The sequence below is a fragment of the Pteropus vampyrus genome, unplaced genomic scaffold (genome assembly GCF_000151845.1).
Source record: "Pteropus vampyrus isolate Shadow unplaced genomic scaffold, Pvam_2.0 Scaffold10, whole genome shotgun sequence".
NCBI lineage: Eukaryota > Metazoa > Chordata > Mammalia > Chiroptera > Pteropodidae > Pteropus > Pteropus vampyrus.
This window is the reverse complement of record NW_011888791.1, coordinates 1,940,051-1,956,123: the sequence shown is the minus strand read 5'-3', so window position 1 is coordinate 1,956,123 and position 16,073 is coordinate 1,940,051. Positions and strand designations below refer to the sequence as shown.

The 16,073-nt window shown below is 40.4% G+C and overlaps 1 protein-coding gene across 1 annotated transcript in view; it reads left to right on the top strand.

Moving 5' to 3' along the window:
- THSD4 (thrombospondin type 1 domain containing 4) overlaps positions 1 to 16,073 on the top strand; it is a 488,201-nt gene that overhangs the window by 387,790 nt on the left and 84,338 nt on the right. Inside the window, exon 5 of the mRNA XM_023521905.1 lies at positions 5,419 to 5,623. Coding sequence (XP_023377673.1) covers positions 5,419 to 5,623 — 205 coding nt within the window. The remainder of the gene's footprint in view (positions 1 to 5,418; positions 5,624 to 16,073) is intronic.

Sequence of the window (16,073 nt, the reverse complement as noted above, 5' to 3'; positions counted from 1 at the left end):
TTGCTAAACTGCTTTCCAGGAAGGTGGTATTGATCTACATTCCTAACAGTAATAAGAGGGAGCTATTTATCATATGCAAAGGATTTCTTTCAACAGAATGTCATGAATAAAAGTTTTGGCATCCATATGTATTTCCACAAATTAGCTCACTGTAAATTGATGTTAGCTTCTAATCATTTTAATAATAACAGTCTCCCATACTGTTGTGACAGCATGATTATTAAGACACGTTGTTTTACCTGTTGATGTCATTTAGCCAATCAGTTGAGGTTACCCTATCTGGTGTGTTTACTGAGCACACACAGAAACATCTGCTTCCCATTAAAGAATCAGAAGCTCCACTATCTGCACGCCTGGCACTGGCCTACCCGCCATGATGTACAGAGGCCTCCTCCCTGTGAAATTCACCACCAAATATGTCATCCAGATTGTTTATTTCCCTCAGGAAATTTCATTTAGGTTAATTTTGGCACACAATTGGGGGCGATTCTTGAGCAATTTCTCCTGTGATGGCTTGCAACGTGTAAAATTTTCCTACAACATGTTGCAAAAATCACTGGAAAAATACTAAGGATATTCGATAGTTGCCCAATTGCCTTTGCAACAGTCTGAAATATCTCTTTTGAACTGCATTACATTGTGAGCAAAAAAAAAAAAAAAAAACCATGAAAGAAAGGTAAATTAGGGAACAAGTGTTCATTCTTTTTCAGTTGATGCTGTGGGACCAGTAAGAGAGAAGGGCCGTATAAGGTGTCTGACCTTTCTGGTGAGCTCTGACCTTTTCTTAGCTCTTCAGCCTTTCCTACATTTCTCCAAATGAAGAGAGTATCTGTGACCGAAAACTAATAGAAAATGTTATAGAAATATGGTCCGAGTGGTTACATGATGATGGGATTTATTACAAAGTGGATAGCTTCCAGATGAAACCAATAGATGAAGACAGTGATTTAAAAAAATAAAAATAAAAATTATATTTTCTGAGAAGCCACCCTATCATAGCATTCTGCTAAGTGCCCTCCGTGTTCACCTCGCCTGATCCTCTCAACAATGCTCTGAGGTAGATCCTGTACCAGCCCAGCCACAGATAAAGAAACCGAGGCTCAGAATGGCTAATTAACATGACCAGAGGTACAATACTCCCAAGTGGCAGAGCCAGCACATGTCCCAGCTCCAACAGATGCTAGTGCCACCTTAAGAGCTCACCGATGGTACTTTGGTGGTACCTCCGAGTTTGGAGACATAGGCCAGCACTGTTAAGTCATCCCCATCAGAAACCAATTGACCAGCCTCCTGATAAAACCAGCATTCAGGCCAGATTCATTTCTGGATCCCGTCCCCTGAAAGATCTGGACATGATGGAAATGCTTTCAGTGCCGGCCTCAGAGAGAATTGACCCATCCGGCATCACAGAGCAAGACAGGGACTGAGCCAGGACTACACCCCAGGTTTTCTGGTTCCCAGGCCAACATTCTCTCCATCGTGCCAACAGCTTTTCCTGCTAAATGACGTAAGCTCCACTTATCAATTACACGGCCATGTTCTGGAGAAAACCAGCTGCTTTAAAGAAACATAGTACAGGAAATCTATATATGTGATGAAATTTCATAGAATTGCACACCAAGAAAAAGTAGCAAAATCCGAATAAGGTTTACCCTTAAGTTAATGTATCTTACTGATGGCAATGGTATATGTGTATGTGGTTTTGACAGTGTGCTATGCTTATGTGAATATTATCATTGGAGGAGGCTGGGTAAAGGGTCACTGAAACTCTGTTTTTTTTGCAGCTTCCTGTGAGTCTTAAACTATTTCAAAATAAAAAGTTATAAAAATAAACAATTACTATAATAGGAAGATGAGCTAAAATATTTAATCGTGTACTGTGTGTAAAGTATAGGTTTAAAATAGCCGATGTGAGTGAGATACATATGTGGTTGGTGCTTCATAATATTGGAAGAGGAGAATGCCAGAGCCGCTTCTGGGCCAAGTCCTCCCTGGGACTCCATGGGAATAGTGCCTTGAACTTGTTCCTCTACACTTAGGTCACTGCTACCATTCACTCCCTCAACAAAGCTAGAACCTTCAATGTGACCTCTGATCCTTTGGTGGGTGGGGTGGGGGGGAGATTTCTGTATAATGGTTAAAAGCATGGGATTTGGGTTCAGAGCCCAGCTCCAGCTTTTGCTAACAGCATGGCCTTGGGCCAATTACCTAACCTCTCTCCTAAGTCTTAGTTTTCTACAGTTTTCAGCAATATCGCAGAGTGAAGAAAATGTATGTCCAGAGGACCTGGACAGTAGTAAAGACTCGGTTAATGTAAATATGATGACGCGCGATGATGGGGATGAGGAGGAGCAGATGGGGAGGACAGACATTCATGCTCCCTCTTCTTCCCCAACCGATCAGTCTCAAAGGTCTGTCCATTTCGTTTCCTAAGTGTCCCTCAGAGTCTTTTCCCTCCAACGCTATTCCCCTGGTTCAGGCTGGGATGTTGCAGCATCTTTCAGACTTCACGTACTCCACCGTTAATTAACAACTTCCTAAAAGAGGGTGGATCCTGGCACAGCATGATGAGGAGAATGCAGGACTCTTCTTGCCTAATAGTGAGTGATTATTCATAGTTATGTCTCCTCACCCCAGTTAGATTCAAATTCCCAAAGGCAGGACCTGAGTATGATTCGGCCTGGGATTTCCTCACCGGCCTGCCTAATGTAGTCACTCAGCAGTGTGAGTGGATAAAATGCATGTTTACGTGTTTAGATCTTGCCATGGTTGGTCCTTCTTGTCATTCAGGTCATGGCCCAAAGATCGCTTCTTTAACCATGCCCTGCCCGGACACCCAATCCAAATTTTCCCACGTTATATTATCTGAGTCTCACAATAGCCCTGTGCTGAAGAAGGGACAGTTGTCAGCTATGTAATTGCCTACAAATAGGTACATCGCTTGTGTGGCCATACACTTCACTGATGCCAACCTCTAGACAATTGGACATCTAGTAGAAAATACTACTGCAGCCCTCCCTCCCCACGTCGAGATTCATCCAGAGTGACTGTGCTGCACAGGAAATCTGCGGGGAGGGTATGCACCTGTCAAGCTGTGCAGAGCATTTTAACATAATGTCTGATTCACAAGATAAAATGACGTTTTGTCTGTGTCTATGCTTGTCTGAAGCAATCCATAGCTGTGTGATTTCCTGTTATCATCCCATTCTCGCTGGGTTGGGGCTGAGGATTGATGCAATGTCTGTCTCATCTTCGGTGGCTCTTGTTCACTCCCTCTGTTTACAAGAGAGAGATTCACTAGATTGCATGTTCTCCCCACTCTAGGACCCATCCACACACAGCCCAAGTCATCATCTGAAAAACAAATCTGAGCATAGTCCTCCCCTTCTTCGGACATCCAGTGGTTGCTGATGCCATCAGATAAAATTCTAATTCTTCACCCTGGCAAACAAGGTTCTTGACAAATTCAGCTGAATGCCCCGGCCTCATTTCATCCCTCCCAGCAAACCTACACTTCAGCCTATCAGTCTATGAACATGTGTTCCTACTTCTTACTTCCTAAGTGTTCATGTCTACGTCCGTGCCTGAGTGCACGTTGTTCCCTTTCCCTGGTGTGCTCATAAGAATGAGCTCAGTCTGGAACAAGTTGAGACTAGAGGTAGCAGGAATGGACCCCGGGTGGGGAAAGGGAAGAGAGTGAGATGTTGCTACACAGGGCAGGGAGTGAGCGCTGACCAGCTTCTCCGTCCATCTTCCCCATCAGTGACAGTCAGAGGCATCTCCTTAATTCTGTTAGAATCTTGCTTTGGCAGCATGGGATCTACTTTCCAAAACCTCTGTTGATGGTGGCATTTTTTCGTTCGTTTGTTTGTTTCAAAGCAAAAGAGAACTGGGGAGGGTGGGTGGTAGAAATCATGCATGGAAAACATTTTCTTTATTTTTCTGCTAAAATGTGCATGGGGCGGGACAAGAAATATTTGAGGGAGGAGAGATATATAGCAAACATGCATTTTGAAAGGCTAATTGGTTATGGATAAACATAACGAGATGGTGTTCTGTTATTGTCAGAGATAATGTTTTACAGAGAAGCTATTTGTGAAAAAAAAAGACCAGTTATTGATGGATTAATGTGCACTCAGGGGTATGGAAGTAATAATGCAGACCCATAGTGCCTGCAGAAAGATGTCAATCAAATGTGAAGCTGGAGGGGAAAGAATGAACACCTTCTGACTTGACTCTGCCTGTAGGATTTGACCAGTAAGACCCACATGAACAGACCCAGGGTTGGTTAACAAAATCAAAAATGTGCTCTGAATGGTTTGCTGACCACTTTGTCCCCTGAGATGAGGTCTGATGATTGCTCTTAGAATTCAAGAACCAACATAAGCCTGTGCTTCAGCAACATGTGTCTCAAGCTTTAGAATTCCATTCTGATTTCAAGTACCATTTTCTATCCCCATAACTCAGTGAAATAATTCTGTCACCCAATATTTCATTGCCCAGACTACAATCCACTCACTTCCATCTGCCCAAGGAAATGTGACAGAATTCTTTGCTCATACTGCATGTCCCAGTTTGGGATTCAGGAAGCACAATTGTGAGGTCTATGGAATCAGTTCTAGAAGTGGAAAAGGATTCAATGAAGATCCTTCCATTCTGATCCAAGGTTTCATTTTTTTTATGCAAAATAAAATGGCCCCATCAGAAACATGAAGGGGGAGGGAGAAGATAAAGCAAAAAGATCTTGGTATGAGTAATGAGAAGATTCTTTGGTGGGGAGCCAAGCGGAAGCTTTGATGCATGGGGACCCACACGTCAACCAATCTGATTTGATTTCCTAAGAAACTGGTCCTGAGAACACTACTTTTGGGGAGACTTTGCTAAGTGTTTATACGTCTGTCATTTAGAACAGAAGACTTGGGAGCAAAGCCCAGTTTTAGGTGCGCCACTTATCATGGTCCCAAAGAACTTCTTTATATAAAAATCCCAGCACGATCCAGACTCTCCTCTCTCAGAGTCCAACAGGGGCATGATTTGTGGGACAACTTCACTGTCCAATCTGTGTGATAGGTGTCTGTAACCCCACACTCCCCCTATTCCCTTGCCCTGCATTATTTTTCTGCTGGTCATTTCCCACCACCAAAGACACTATTATGTTTACTTATCTTATTTACTGTCTCTGGCACCCACCCGCACCTAGAATGTGCATTTCACACACACCCAGAAAAGAAGGCCCTTGCCCAGAGTAGGTGCTCGCTGAATATCTGTTGAGTGAAGGGAAGAATGAACTTGCTCATCTACAGGAGCTGAATGGGGCAGGAGGAAGGTCCCACCAACAGATCTTAAGCTGGCACCCCTTCCTCCCCAGGTGCTCTGAATAGATGCTACAAGAGTCTTCTGTTTTCCACCCCTTTGCAGAGCATCGGCTGTGACGACTACCTAGGCTCAGACAAAGTTGTGGACAAATGCGGAGTGTGTGGAGGCGATAACACGGGCTGTCAGGTTGTGTCGGGTGTGTTTAAGCACGCCCTCACCAGCCTGGGCTACCACCGTGTGGTTGAGATTCCCCAAGGAGCCACAAAAATCAACATCACCGAGATGCACAAGAGCAACAACTATTTGGGTAAGCTTGGTCTTTTCCCAGAGGAAACCATCTGTCCCTGCCAAGGAGCTTATTCCCTCCGAGATCGTGAGATGACCACAGCAGTGTCCAGAGGTCCTGGGACATGCTGAAGGTCTCACTGGCAATGCCAGAGCACCACGTCCCCCTCAAAATGAGAAGCTTGGGTGGAGAAGATTTAAAAAGTCCTAATTGCAAGTAAATGTTTAATAGCTACACATGTAAACCAGCCTTTGTTTTTTCCAAGAGAAACATGGTTTGGAATTCTATAATGAGCTAAATCATTTCTCTGAGATGGGGGAGGCTCTTTGAAAAGCAGAGATCTGCCCATCTTCTGTTCTATTGGAGTTTGGGGTGGCCAGGGGCAATTTATGATCCTGTCTGAACCTTCACTGCCTGGGGATCTAAAGGAAAAGCCATTTTCTTCTTCTTTCTGCCTCATCTGCCTGTGGTAACAATATGTATGTCTTCTGAACAGCTGCAGAACCCTTCAGCGATCATTTGGGGCAATATCGTTAATATGGAGAGTCCGTTTTAAACCATTTGCCAGCAAAAGGAATACTTCCTTCTTGGTTTCTGGCTGATTGCATTTTATGTAGAGCAACTGAAGTCTTGCAAATTAATTTTTACCAATTTCTAGTTCAAGTAAGCATATACAAATCAATTAACAAAATACTACTATAAGGAAAGCAATTTCTTCAAGTCTCAGTGAACAATATTCATTTTTAGTTTTTAATTATTTATTTAACAGGAACTTAGGTAGTACAGACTAGGTGCCAGGCACTAATCTTAATACTTTATATGTATTAGATCATTGAACCCTCTCAACAGCCCTAGGGGATAGGAGCTGTTCCCATCCTCATTTTATAGATAAGGAAATCTATAAAATGCAAGGAAGAGGTGGAGCTGGGATTCTAACCCAAGCAGCCTAACTCCAAGCTCAGTAGTCTACCAAGGGGCGATACCCATGAGCAGTTCTCAGAATTGACTTCTGGTATACCATTGGCCATGCAGCAGTCAGTGACTTCAGCAGTTGAGAGATCATTAATTTTGCAGATTTCTAGTATCAGATTGCCTGAGGAGAAAACTTCAGAGCCAAGAACTCCAGATTCTGCAGCTCTTCCTTTTCCGCCCAGTCAGATGCAACCAAAATTATCTTCGCCTCATTTTATTGGAGGGCAGAGGAAGGGATGACAGATTGGACTCTAAGACAAACCAATTACAGTAGAAAGCTGTTATATTTGCTCGGCAAATCCAGGAGCCATCAAAATGGAATATAAGCCTGGGTTCCCAGCAAATGGTTTGTGTGTTATTTTTAGTTGCAAAAAAAAAAAAATAGTCTTTGTGTGTTTCCTTCTTTCTTTTGTGCTATTAGGAGATCACATCTCCATAAACATCCTGTCTCCTAGAATGGAAAATGTTCTTCAGGGGATTATTTGAAGTATGATTGTGTTCAAATGCACCATCAAACAATGCCACTTTTTATGAGCTTTATGTTGTTTTAGTAAGTGTTCCCTGGCTTGAATTAGTCCTATTCCGTCAGCGGTTTTAAAGTTGTGCCCTCTGAAGATAAAATAGATGCCCTGAGTGAATAGCCACCAGATGTCTGGATGGAAATTGCTCTCAGAGCCTCCATGTTTTCATCTAGAGTATGAAATGAGAATCTTGACCTTATAAGCATTTGTGAGAATCAATAGGATTACAGAGATTCAAGACCCAACAGAGCCCCTGGCACTTATTAGCAATTGACAAATATTCATCCTCTTTCTTTTGTCTTGGAGAGCTTGTTGGTAGTGAAAGCTTCACGGAATCGAAATTCCATCTCCCCCTAAAATAGAAGAAGAGGAGGCAAAGGAGAATGGAAGTACTCAGAGTCACTGGAAAGGTGATCCAGAAAGTTAAGTTCTACTTTCTTTGCCCAATAACCAGTGGAGTGCATGAGAAATCCGGAGTCCATGGCAAATTTACATGATGCCGCCTGGGCAAAAGAGGGAGAGTGGAAACAGACGAGCAGGCTATATATAGTGGGGGAGGTTCCAGAGGTGATGAACAGGAGCTTCTGTCTGTAGTACTTAAACATCCCTTGGGATGTAGCATCACCTGACCCCCTCTTTTTTGTTGTTGTTCTTTTTTTTTCTTTTTTTTATTGAGATATAATTCATATCCCATAAAATTCAACTTTTTAAAGTGTATAGTAGTTTCAGTGGTGCTTTTCTCATCACACGTGTTCTCTTTACCTATCCAACTTATCCTGCTAAAGCTCCTGTTCTGTGAAGTCTATATATTATTAAAGTTAAATTGCATGGAATTGCTTAAGATTATATATAAACCATTAGATCCCCAACCCCTAGGCCACAGACTGATATTGGTCTGTGGCCTGTTAGGAACCTGGCTGCACAGCAGGAGGTGAGCAGCGGGCAAGTGAGTGAAGCTTCATTTGTATTTGCAGCCACCCCCCAGCACTAGCATGACCACCTCAGCTCCACCTCAGATCATCAGGCATTAGATTCTCACAGGAGCACCGGTCCCTGGTGCCAAAAAGGTTGGGGACCGCTGCAATAGAGCACAGGTCTACCTAGCTATTTTTGAACTGTCCAGTGACTATTTTTTACACTACATATTTTCAAACATCGAAACTTTTTTTCAAAGCGATATGTAGTGGATTTCTATGTAAACTGTATTTTGTACAAAAATTTGACTTGGTTCACACAATTGATTTGGCTGTTTCCATACATTTGTTTGGCAGAATAGGCAACATAGAGGAAAAAAAATACTTCAAATTTGTATCACTGCTTTTTAAAAATGCACAACTTTAACAAATATTTTAGTTGCCTTATTATTTTCCACAATTATCTTTAGTTATTTGTAAGGCAAATAAAACTTTTCTTTGTATTTTTTAATGATTAACTCTCCAAACTAGGTGGAGATAGAAAGTAGATTTCTATAAAAACAGAGGGACTTGTATTATTAGTGTGGGAGAAGATGGTTTAATCACCTCATTTTTTTAACCCTCAGTATTTAAATGGCTTGCCCTAAGCCACTCAATAAGAGTAGTCATGCTATCTGAATACATAGCACTTTGTCTCCAAGCATTTTTACATGCAGGGTCTTCTGACTTAAAACTGGATATTCTTTACTTTGCTTGTTTCAAAAAAAATTTGGAGTTGGTTACTAAAAATGGAATCATAGAGTTAGGCTATGAAAATTGAAATTTAAAAACTACACAGAAGGAGTCGTGTGTACCAAAAACCTTGGCTAATATATAAGTTGTGACAGCTCATTCACCCTGGTTCAATTTGGTTTGGCCATCAAGAACTGGACCTGCTGGACTCAGATTCTGAAGGTCTGAATTCTGGCCCTGGCTGTGCTGTAACTCACAGGGGGACAGGCGATGCAGAGCTGGGGGCACAGGCCAGTTCAGCACTTTGTGATGTTTCCTGTTTCTCTGAGAAAAGCTGGAGAAACTGTGACATTCAATGGTGCACAGATTTCAGGAGATAGAGTGGTTTTCTCATTTTAGGTGAGAAATCAATGAAATTCTACAAAATTGAGCTCTACTTTTCAGTGGAGTGGTCAATATGAATTTGTTCGCATGCTACAAAATATAGACTAGTTTGTGCTTTATCGATTCCTAGATCCCTTTTTTTTAATGGAAAAGACTTTAAATACATAGGCTATGTAGTCTCCTTTTGCAGGTTGAGTTATTCTGAGCACTGCTCTTTGGAAATACAAAGTTAAATCGAATTTTTTTCCAATGATTGACATTTTATATTATTTGCCTCTTCCTTAATAATAAGATGTAAAATTATTTTAGCTGAAATATCAAAGTTTGGCATAGTTCAGCCAGCTCAGTTTACTAATGTCATTATGTAACAGTTAAGAAAGCAGACATAAAAGCATACCAAGCAAAAATTGATTCTACAAGACATGTTCTACCTGCCAACATGTTACATTGTCATAGAGCCTTAAACTTGGAAGGGATTTTTTTTAAGATCTGTAAGCTTTTAAAAATAAGCTGGCAATATCTTTACTTTTAAGCATGTTTTCTTAAAAGTTTTAAACAATAATAAAATGGTCAGCATTTTAAATACCAAATATCATGGATCATCTATAGTTTGTAAATCTTTATTAGTTGAGCAGCTTTCTATGGGAAAGACTGGAGAATTTAAATATGATGTCTTTCACTTATATGACAATTAATCCCAAAGACTTTTTCATACACGTTGTAAAAATTTTGAACAATACAGATGATACAAAGCAAAAAGATGAAATTCCTTCTTCATGCCAACCTCGTGCTTGACCCTCTGCCTTCAAATGGAAAGACAGAAATAAATGACCACTCCTAACAGTTCAGTGGGTATCCTCCAGTCCTTTGTAAAAAGGCAAATAAATGTATATTTTCTAAAATTGGTATCACTGCACACACTTTTTGCTATTCGCTTCTTTTGATATTATATCATGATATCTTTTCATATCAGTACATATAAAGCTTATTCATTGTTTTTTGAGTGTAAACTATTTCATACAATGGATGTAATGCCATTTAAGTATTTCCCTATTGAGGGACGTTTAGATTGTCTCCAGTTTTCTAAAATTTCAAAGAATACTTTAGATTTTTGGTTCAAGATGGCAAACTACGTACATGAGTTTTCTTCCCTTCCTCCCAAGATTCCATCAAAATGATACTAAAGGAAAACCTACAACCACCAAGAAAACCAGAGCGGGGCATTTGTTAAAATGATTTAAACAAATTTCTGGAAGACAAAAAGCAGATGGCAGAGTGTTCACTAATTGAACAGAGGAAATCAGAGCCTAGGTAGCAGAGGGGACTGTGATAAGAAGGGCCGGCCTGCATGCAGAGCCTACAGAGACTCTGAGTCTGGGGTACAGCAGGTGAAAGGGAGAGTGGGAGGGGAGAATACAACTAAAAGTGGGAGAATGGTGAAAAACTGTATATGAACAGGCATCCCTGCAGATACATTGAGAATGCTGGCGTCTACCTCCTTGTCTAAAGCTGAAGGGACCTAGGGCATGAGTGAGAGCACTGATGCTCCAAGACCTCGGTATTCATTCTGGAGCAGCTTAGTGATGGGTGCCCCATTCTCTCATCCTTTAGAACTTGGCCTGTTACCAGGCTCTGCCAATGAGTACAGAGCTCTCGGGCAGCCTGCCCATTGCTTTTGTCTGAACTGCCAATGGATAACCGAAAATAACGTGCACGAACAACCAAGGATCACTAGACATTTTTTAGAAGCCTGTAGCGTGAGAGAGAAAACCCAAGATAAATAAATGAATAAGTTGTTTCTAGAAGAAACAGAACAAATTCTTGGAGAAGAAAACTTCAAGGTTCTCTAACAAGTAATGCTTCCGTGACTATCCAAATACGCATATCTTTTCATACTTATATAAATATTTCTGTAGGATAGACTCCCAGAAATAGAACTTGCAGGTCGAATGGAATGAGCATTTAAAATTCGGAAAGATAAAAAAAGTTCCTCTCCAAAGTAGTCGTAGCAATTTATACCTCCACCAAAAGTACGTGAAGGAAGCCTTTCACTACACCCTTACCAACACTAAATACTATGTACTTCATTTTCAGTATATCTTTTTTACTTGCACTTTCCTGATCACTCATTTTTATCATTATTTGTACTCCTTCTATGTGTTTGCTATTTTTAAATTGTGTTTGTCATTTTCTCACTAATTTAAAAAACTCGTATGTTATGAACAATAACTATTTCCTGCTTGTATGTAAATTAGTCTTTATCATATGTTTCACCTCTGCTTATGATATCTATTATTCTGCGCAGAAGATTTTTAATCTCTTTTTAGTCAAATCTGTCAATCTTTTTTTTAATAACTAATGGGTTTTGTCTTACTTAGGAAGACCTGTCAACCTCTAATATTATAAAATTATTCTCTAATATTTTATTTTATTACTTTTATGATCTTTTTTATAGTTAAATATTTAACCCATCTGGAATTAATTTTTATATGTGGCATGAGGTAGGGATCTACCTTTCTTTGTCCAAATAGGTAGACAGTTGTCCCAAAGCTACTTATTAAATTTCCCCCACTAATCTGAAATGCCACCTCTACCGTATATTAAATTCAAATGTATGTAGATATACTTGTGGATTCTTAGTTCAGGTCGATTGATCAATTTGTCTCTTCCAGCTTCGGTACCACGCTGTTTTCATTTCTGTAGTTTTATGTGTTTTATTCTTTTATAGGTAAACTCTCTGCCCTCTCTTTACTTCCCTACACCCACTTATCTTAAATTTCCTTACATTTGTTCTAAATACTCTTTAAAATTCATAATTCTGTTGAGATTTTAATTGATATTGCAATAAACTTATGAATTAATTTGAAGAGGAGAAAAAAAGTCTTTATAATATTGACTTCTGATTTACGAGCATAGTATATCTTCCCATTTTATGTTGTTTAATAATATTCCTTTATCTAAACTTTACATATGTTTTATTAGATTTATTCCTAGGTATTTTGTAGTTTTTATAATATGGTATAATATCTTCATTTCCATTATTTTTCCATTTAGTAAAGCTGGTATATATGAAGTCAGTTTATTTTATATGTTTATTTTCTACCTGGATACCTAGTTAGACTCTTATTCTTTTACAATTCTACTAGTTTTTCAGTTATTTGATACAAATTTTCTATGTGGAAAATCTCGATATCTATAGATAATAATTATATACTCTTCCTTTGCAGTTTTTTAACTCTTACTTCTTTCTTGTCCTGTTGCACTTAGAGGCTCAGACCTCTATAAAATTTTGGAATAATCGTAATGATAGTGGGCTTCCTTATTTTGTTCATGACAATCGGAATGCTTCTAATAAATGTTTTGCTGAAGTTTCTGATAGATACCTTTTATCAAAGTAAGAAATTTTCTTTCTGTAACTAGCTTTTCAGAATTTTTATTGGAACTTGCCCTTGTTTTTATTTTTTCCCCAATGTCGAATTATCCTTAGTTGTCAATTTCTATTTACAAAGTTAATGGATATTTGTTTATTGTAGGTACATTAAGTGAATTTCCTCCAGTTACTACAGTGGACTGAACATTTATATCCAACCCCCACCCCCACCCCCCCGTCAAGCCCCAAGATTCATATGTTGAAATTCTAACCCCCAAGGTGGTATGTTCGGAGATGGGGCCTTTGGAAGATGATTGGGTCATGAGGGCAGAGCTCTCATGAATGAAATCAGTGCCCTTATAAAGAGACCCTGGAGAGATTCCTGACCTGTTCTGCCATGCCAGGTTACAGCCACCTACAAGGCAGGCTCTCATTAGACACAGAATTTGCTGGCACCTTAATCTTGTATAGCAGGTCCTCAAATAACATCATTTCATTGTTCTGTTCAGCATCGCTTTGTTATAATGTTGATAAGATGCCATAGGAACTTAACTCTTGTTTATATCAATTAACTTACGGTAAAATTGGTTTCATTATATGTCATTTCACTTAAATTCTCAGGACCTATCAGCAACGTTAAGTGAAGACTTACTGTACTTCCCAGCCCCTAAAACTGTGAGAAATAAGCTTCTGTTGTTTATAAGCCACCCATCTGTGGTATTTTATTATAGCAGCCCGCACAGACTAGAATAGTTACCTATTTCTGATTCTGCCACAAGCCTTTCCTTCAAACAGAGCAGACCTCAGTATGCTGGCAATCTGCTCTCAGACAGGTTTCCTCCGAGTGTACATGGGCAAGGTGCAGTCAGGGAGTAGAATAGAGACCACTCTCATAGAATCAAACCCACCGGGAGACTTATGCAAGGATTCAATAGGTTAATGCACATGAAGCATCTAACATGACAAGAGTGTAATACCTATTTTCCCTACCTTATCCAAGGTGCCAATATTTACAAATGACTGCTTATCAAATCTCTAGTTTTCCTTGAGCCAGTGAAAGAAAAAACAGCCTTCTCTTCCACCACCATGCCGGAAGCTTCCAGGATTATGCCAGCTTAATTGTGAAATTTGATACCTTTCTTCTCGGACGTCAAAAGCCTACCTCATTGAACTCAGTTGCTCTGTGTGTCCTTCTAGCTGCTGCGCCCCGCTGTCCTTCTAGTCGTTTCTTCTTCTCAGCAGAACAAAAAGAGAAACAAAGTGGACACATGTGTTCGGCATCTCCCCTGTGCTGACTCATTCTTATCAGAAAACAGTTTCTTTAGAGTATAAATGTATAACAACGTTTCTACCCTTTCCACCCCAGACTGCGTCCAGTGCTTTGAGTGACGTTTCTCTGCTCTTACTGCCATCTAGCCTCCAGTTCTTGGCCTCGTCTTCCATTTATCATCCAGCAGGCCCATTGAAATGACCCTCTGCAGAGCTACCATTTCTGTCTGGGATGCTCTTGGACAAGTTTTTTAACTTTTCTGAAATTCCATTTCCTCATAGGTAAAATAGGAAAACAATTGTAACTCCATAGAGAGCTGTTGGCTTTAAATGAGATATGTATGTAAAATACCTGGCATCTTAGAGGTACTCAATAACTGTTAGGTTCCGTATTTCCCTAGATCTGGGGTTTTCAGCCTGGGCTCACATTGGAATCACAGGTGGCCTGATATTTGAGGCTTATTTGAAATATGCCAATGTCTAGCTCCCACCTGGAGATTTAATTGATCTGGAATACAGCTTGGGTATCAGGATTTTTTTAAGCTGCCTAGGTGAGTCCAATGCCCTTTCAGGGTAAAAAACCATTTCTTTATTATAAGGGGTTTCAGCTGGGGGCTATTCTCCCTAAACACACAGCCTACCCATACATGTGGCACTATCTGGAGACGTCTGTGATTGTTACAAGTAGGATGGGGGTAGGTTTGCTACAGACATTTGGTGAAGAAAGGCCAGGGATGCTGCTAAACATCTTACAATCACAGGACAACCCCACAACAAAGAATTATCCAGCCCCAACTGTCAATAACGCGAAGATGAGAAACCCTGGCCTGTGTCATCACTAAGATCCTTTGTGGTGCTAAAGTTTCATAGGTCACTTATTTCAGAATGTTGCCTAAAAAATAATAATAAATGTCTAAGATGCTATTAGAATGACTGTTTTATCTACCTTTAAGTTTGCATTCATCAGTTCACTCTGAATTCTTAGTTTCCAACCCAAGTCCCCTCCTTCAATTTACCTTCAATATTTCAACTCAATCTGTTGGCTGTGGGCCCCTGGGTTGCAGCCCCAGCAACAGAAATTCCAGCTTAAAACACCTGTCTATAGTCTGCCTTTCTGGCATTCGGAGTACTTGCTTGCTTGCTTAATACATGGCAGGAGAATAAAAGATAGATGGAGAAAAGACAAAGCGAAGAGAGGAAGACTTTTCCGCTGGGTTCCCATAGGACTTTGACCTTATCTCCAGTTTGGCACTTACCATATATTATGGTAATTTATCTGTTTAGATGTCTGCTCTTCCCAGCTAGGTTGTGCACTCCTTGAAGACGAGCATTCCAGCCTTAGACATTCCTTCTCTCAAGGACCGTTTATGTGCTAGCGACTATGCTGAGAAGTGGGGATACAGAAACCAAAGCAGTCCTGGCTCTCCCGAGGCGACACTGTGCTGTGCAGCTTGTGCTGGTCTGTGCTCAGACACCTTGGTCACACACATTACTCACGGACTGTTGGAATCCAGGATCTGCCTCCTTTATGTAATATGGCACTCACATAGTCAGAAAGGGACAGGGGAGCTAGTATCTGCATCTGCATTGATAGCTGAAGACACTGAGCCCAGCATGGTTGAGGGACCTGTTAAGGTGAACAATTTGTGAGTAGCTGAGTCAGGAGCCAAATCCAGGCACGGTCTTTCCCCGTGACCCGCATTGTACATACCTGCCCGTGGTCATTGGCAATTTCCTAATTTCTTACAGCCTTTTTGTCCCTTCCACACTGTTCCACCCCTGCCCTCACATTCGAATCCTTGGCCTAGGTTGCCGTAGTTCTGTCTTAATCACTAGACTTTCACCATCTGCCTCAGCAGAATGCTTCTGAAACTAGCATCTCGAAAAACATTCAGCTCTTGAGAGTAGAGCATATTGGAGAAATGAAACATGTAGGGTTTTTTTCTCCTTTCTTTTTAATTGTGGTAAATATAGATATAATATCAATATAAAATGTATCATTTCGTGATTTTTAAGTACGTAATTCAGTGACATTTAGTACATTCATGCCACTACCACCACCATCCGTTTCGAGAACTTTTTCAGCATCCCAAAGCTGTACCTAATAAACAATAATTGCCCATTTCCCCTTATTCTAAACCCCTGGTAACCTCTATTCTACTTTCTGTCTCGTGAACTTGCCTATTCTAGGTACCTCATACAAGTGGACTCATACTGTATTTGTCCTTTTGTGTCTGGATTATTTCACTTATCGTAATGTTTTCAAGTTCATCCATGTTGCAGCATGTGTCAGAAATGTATTCCTTTTC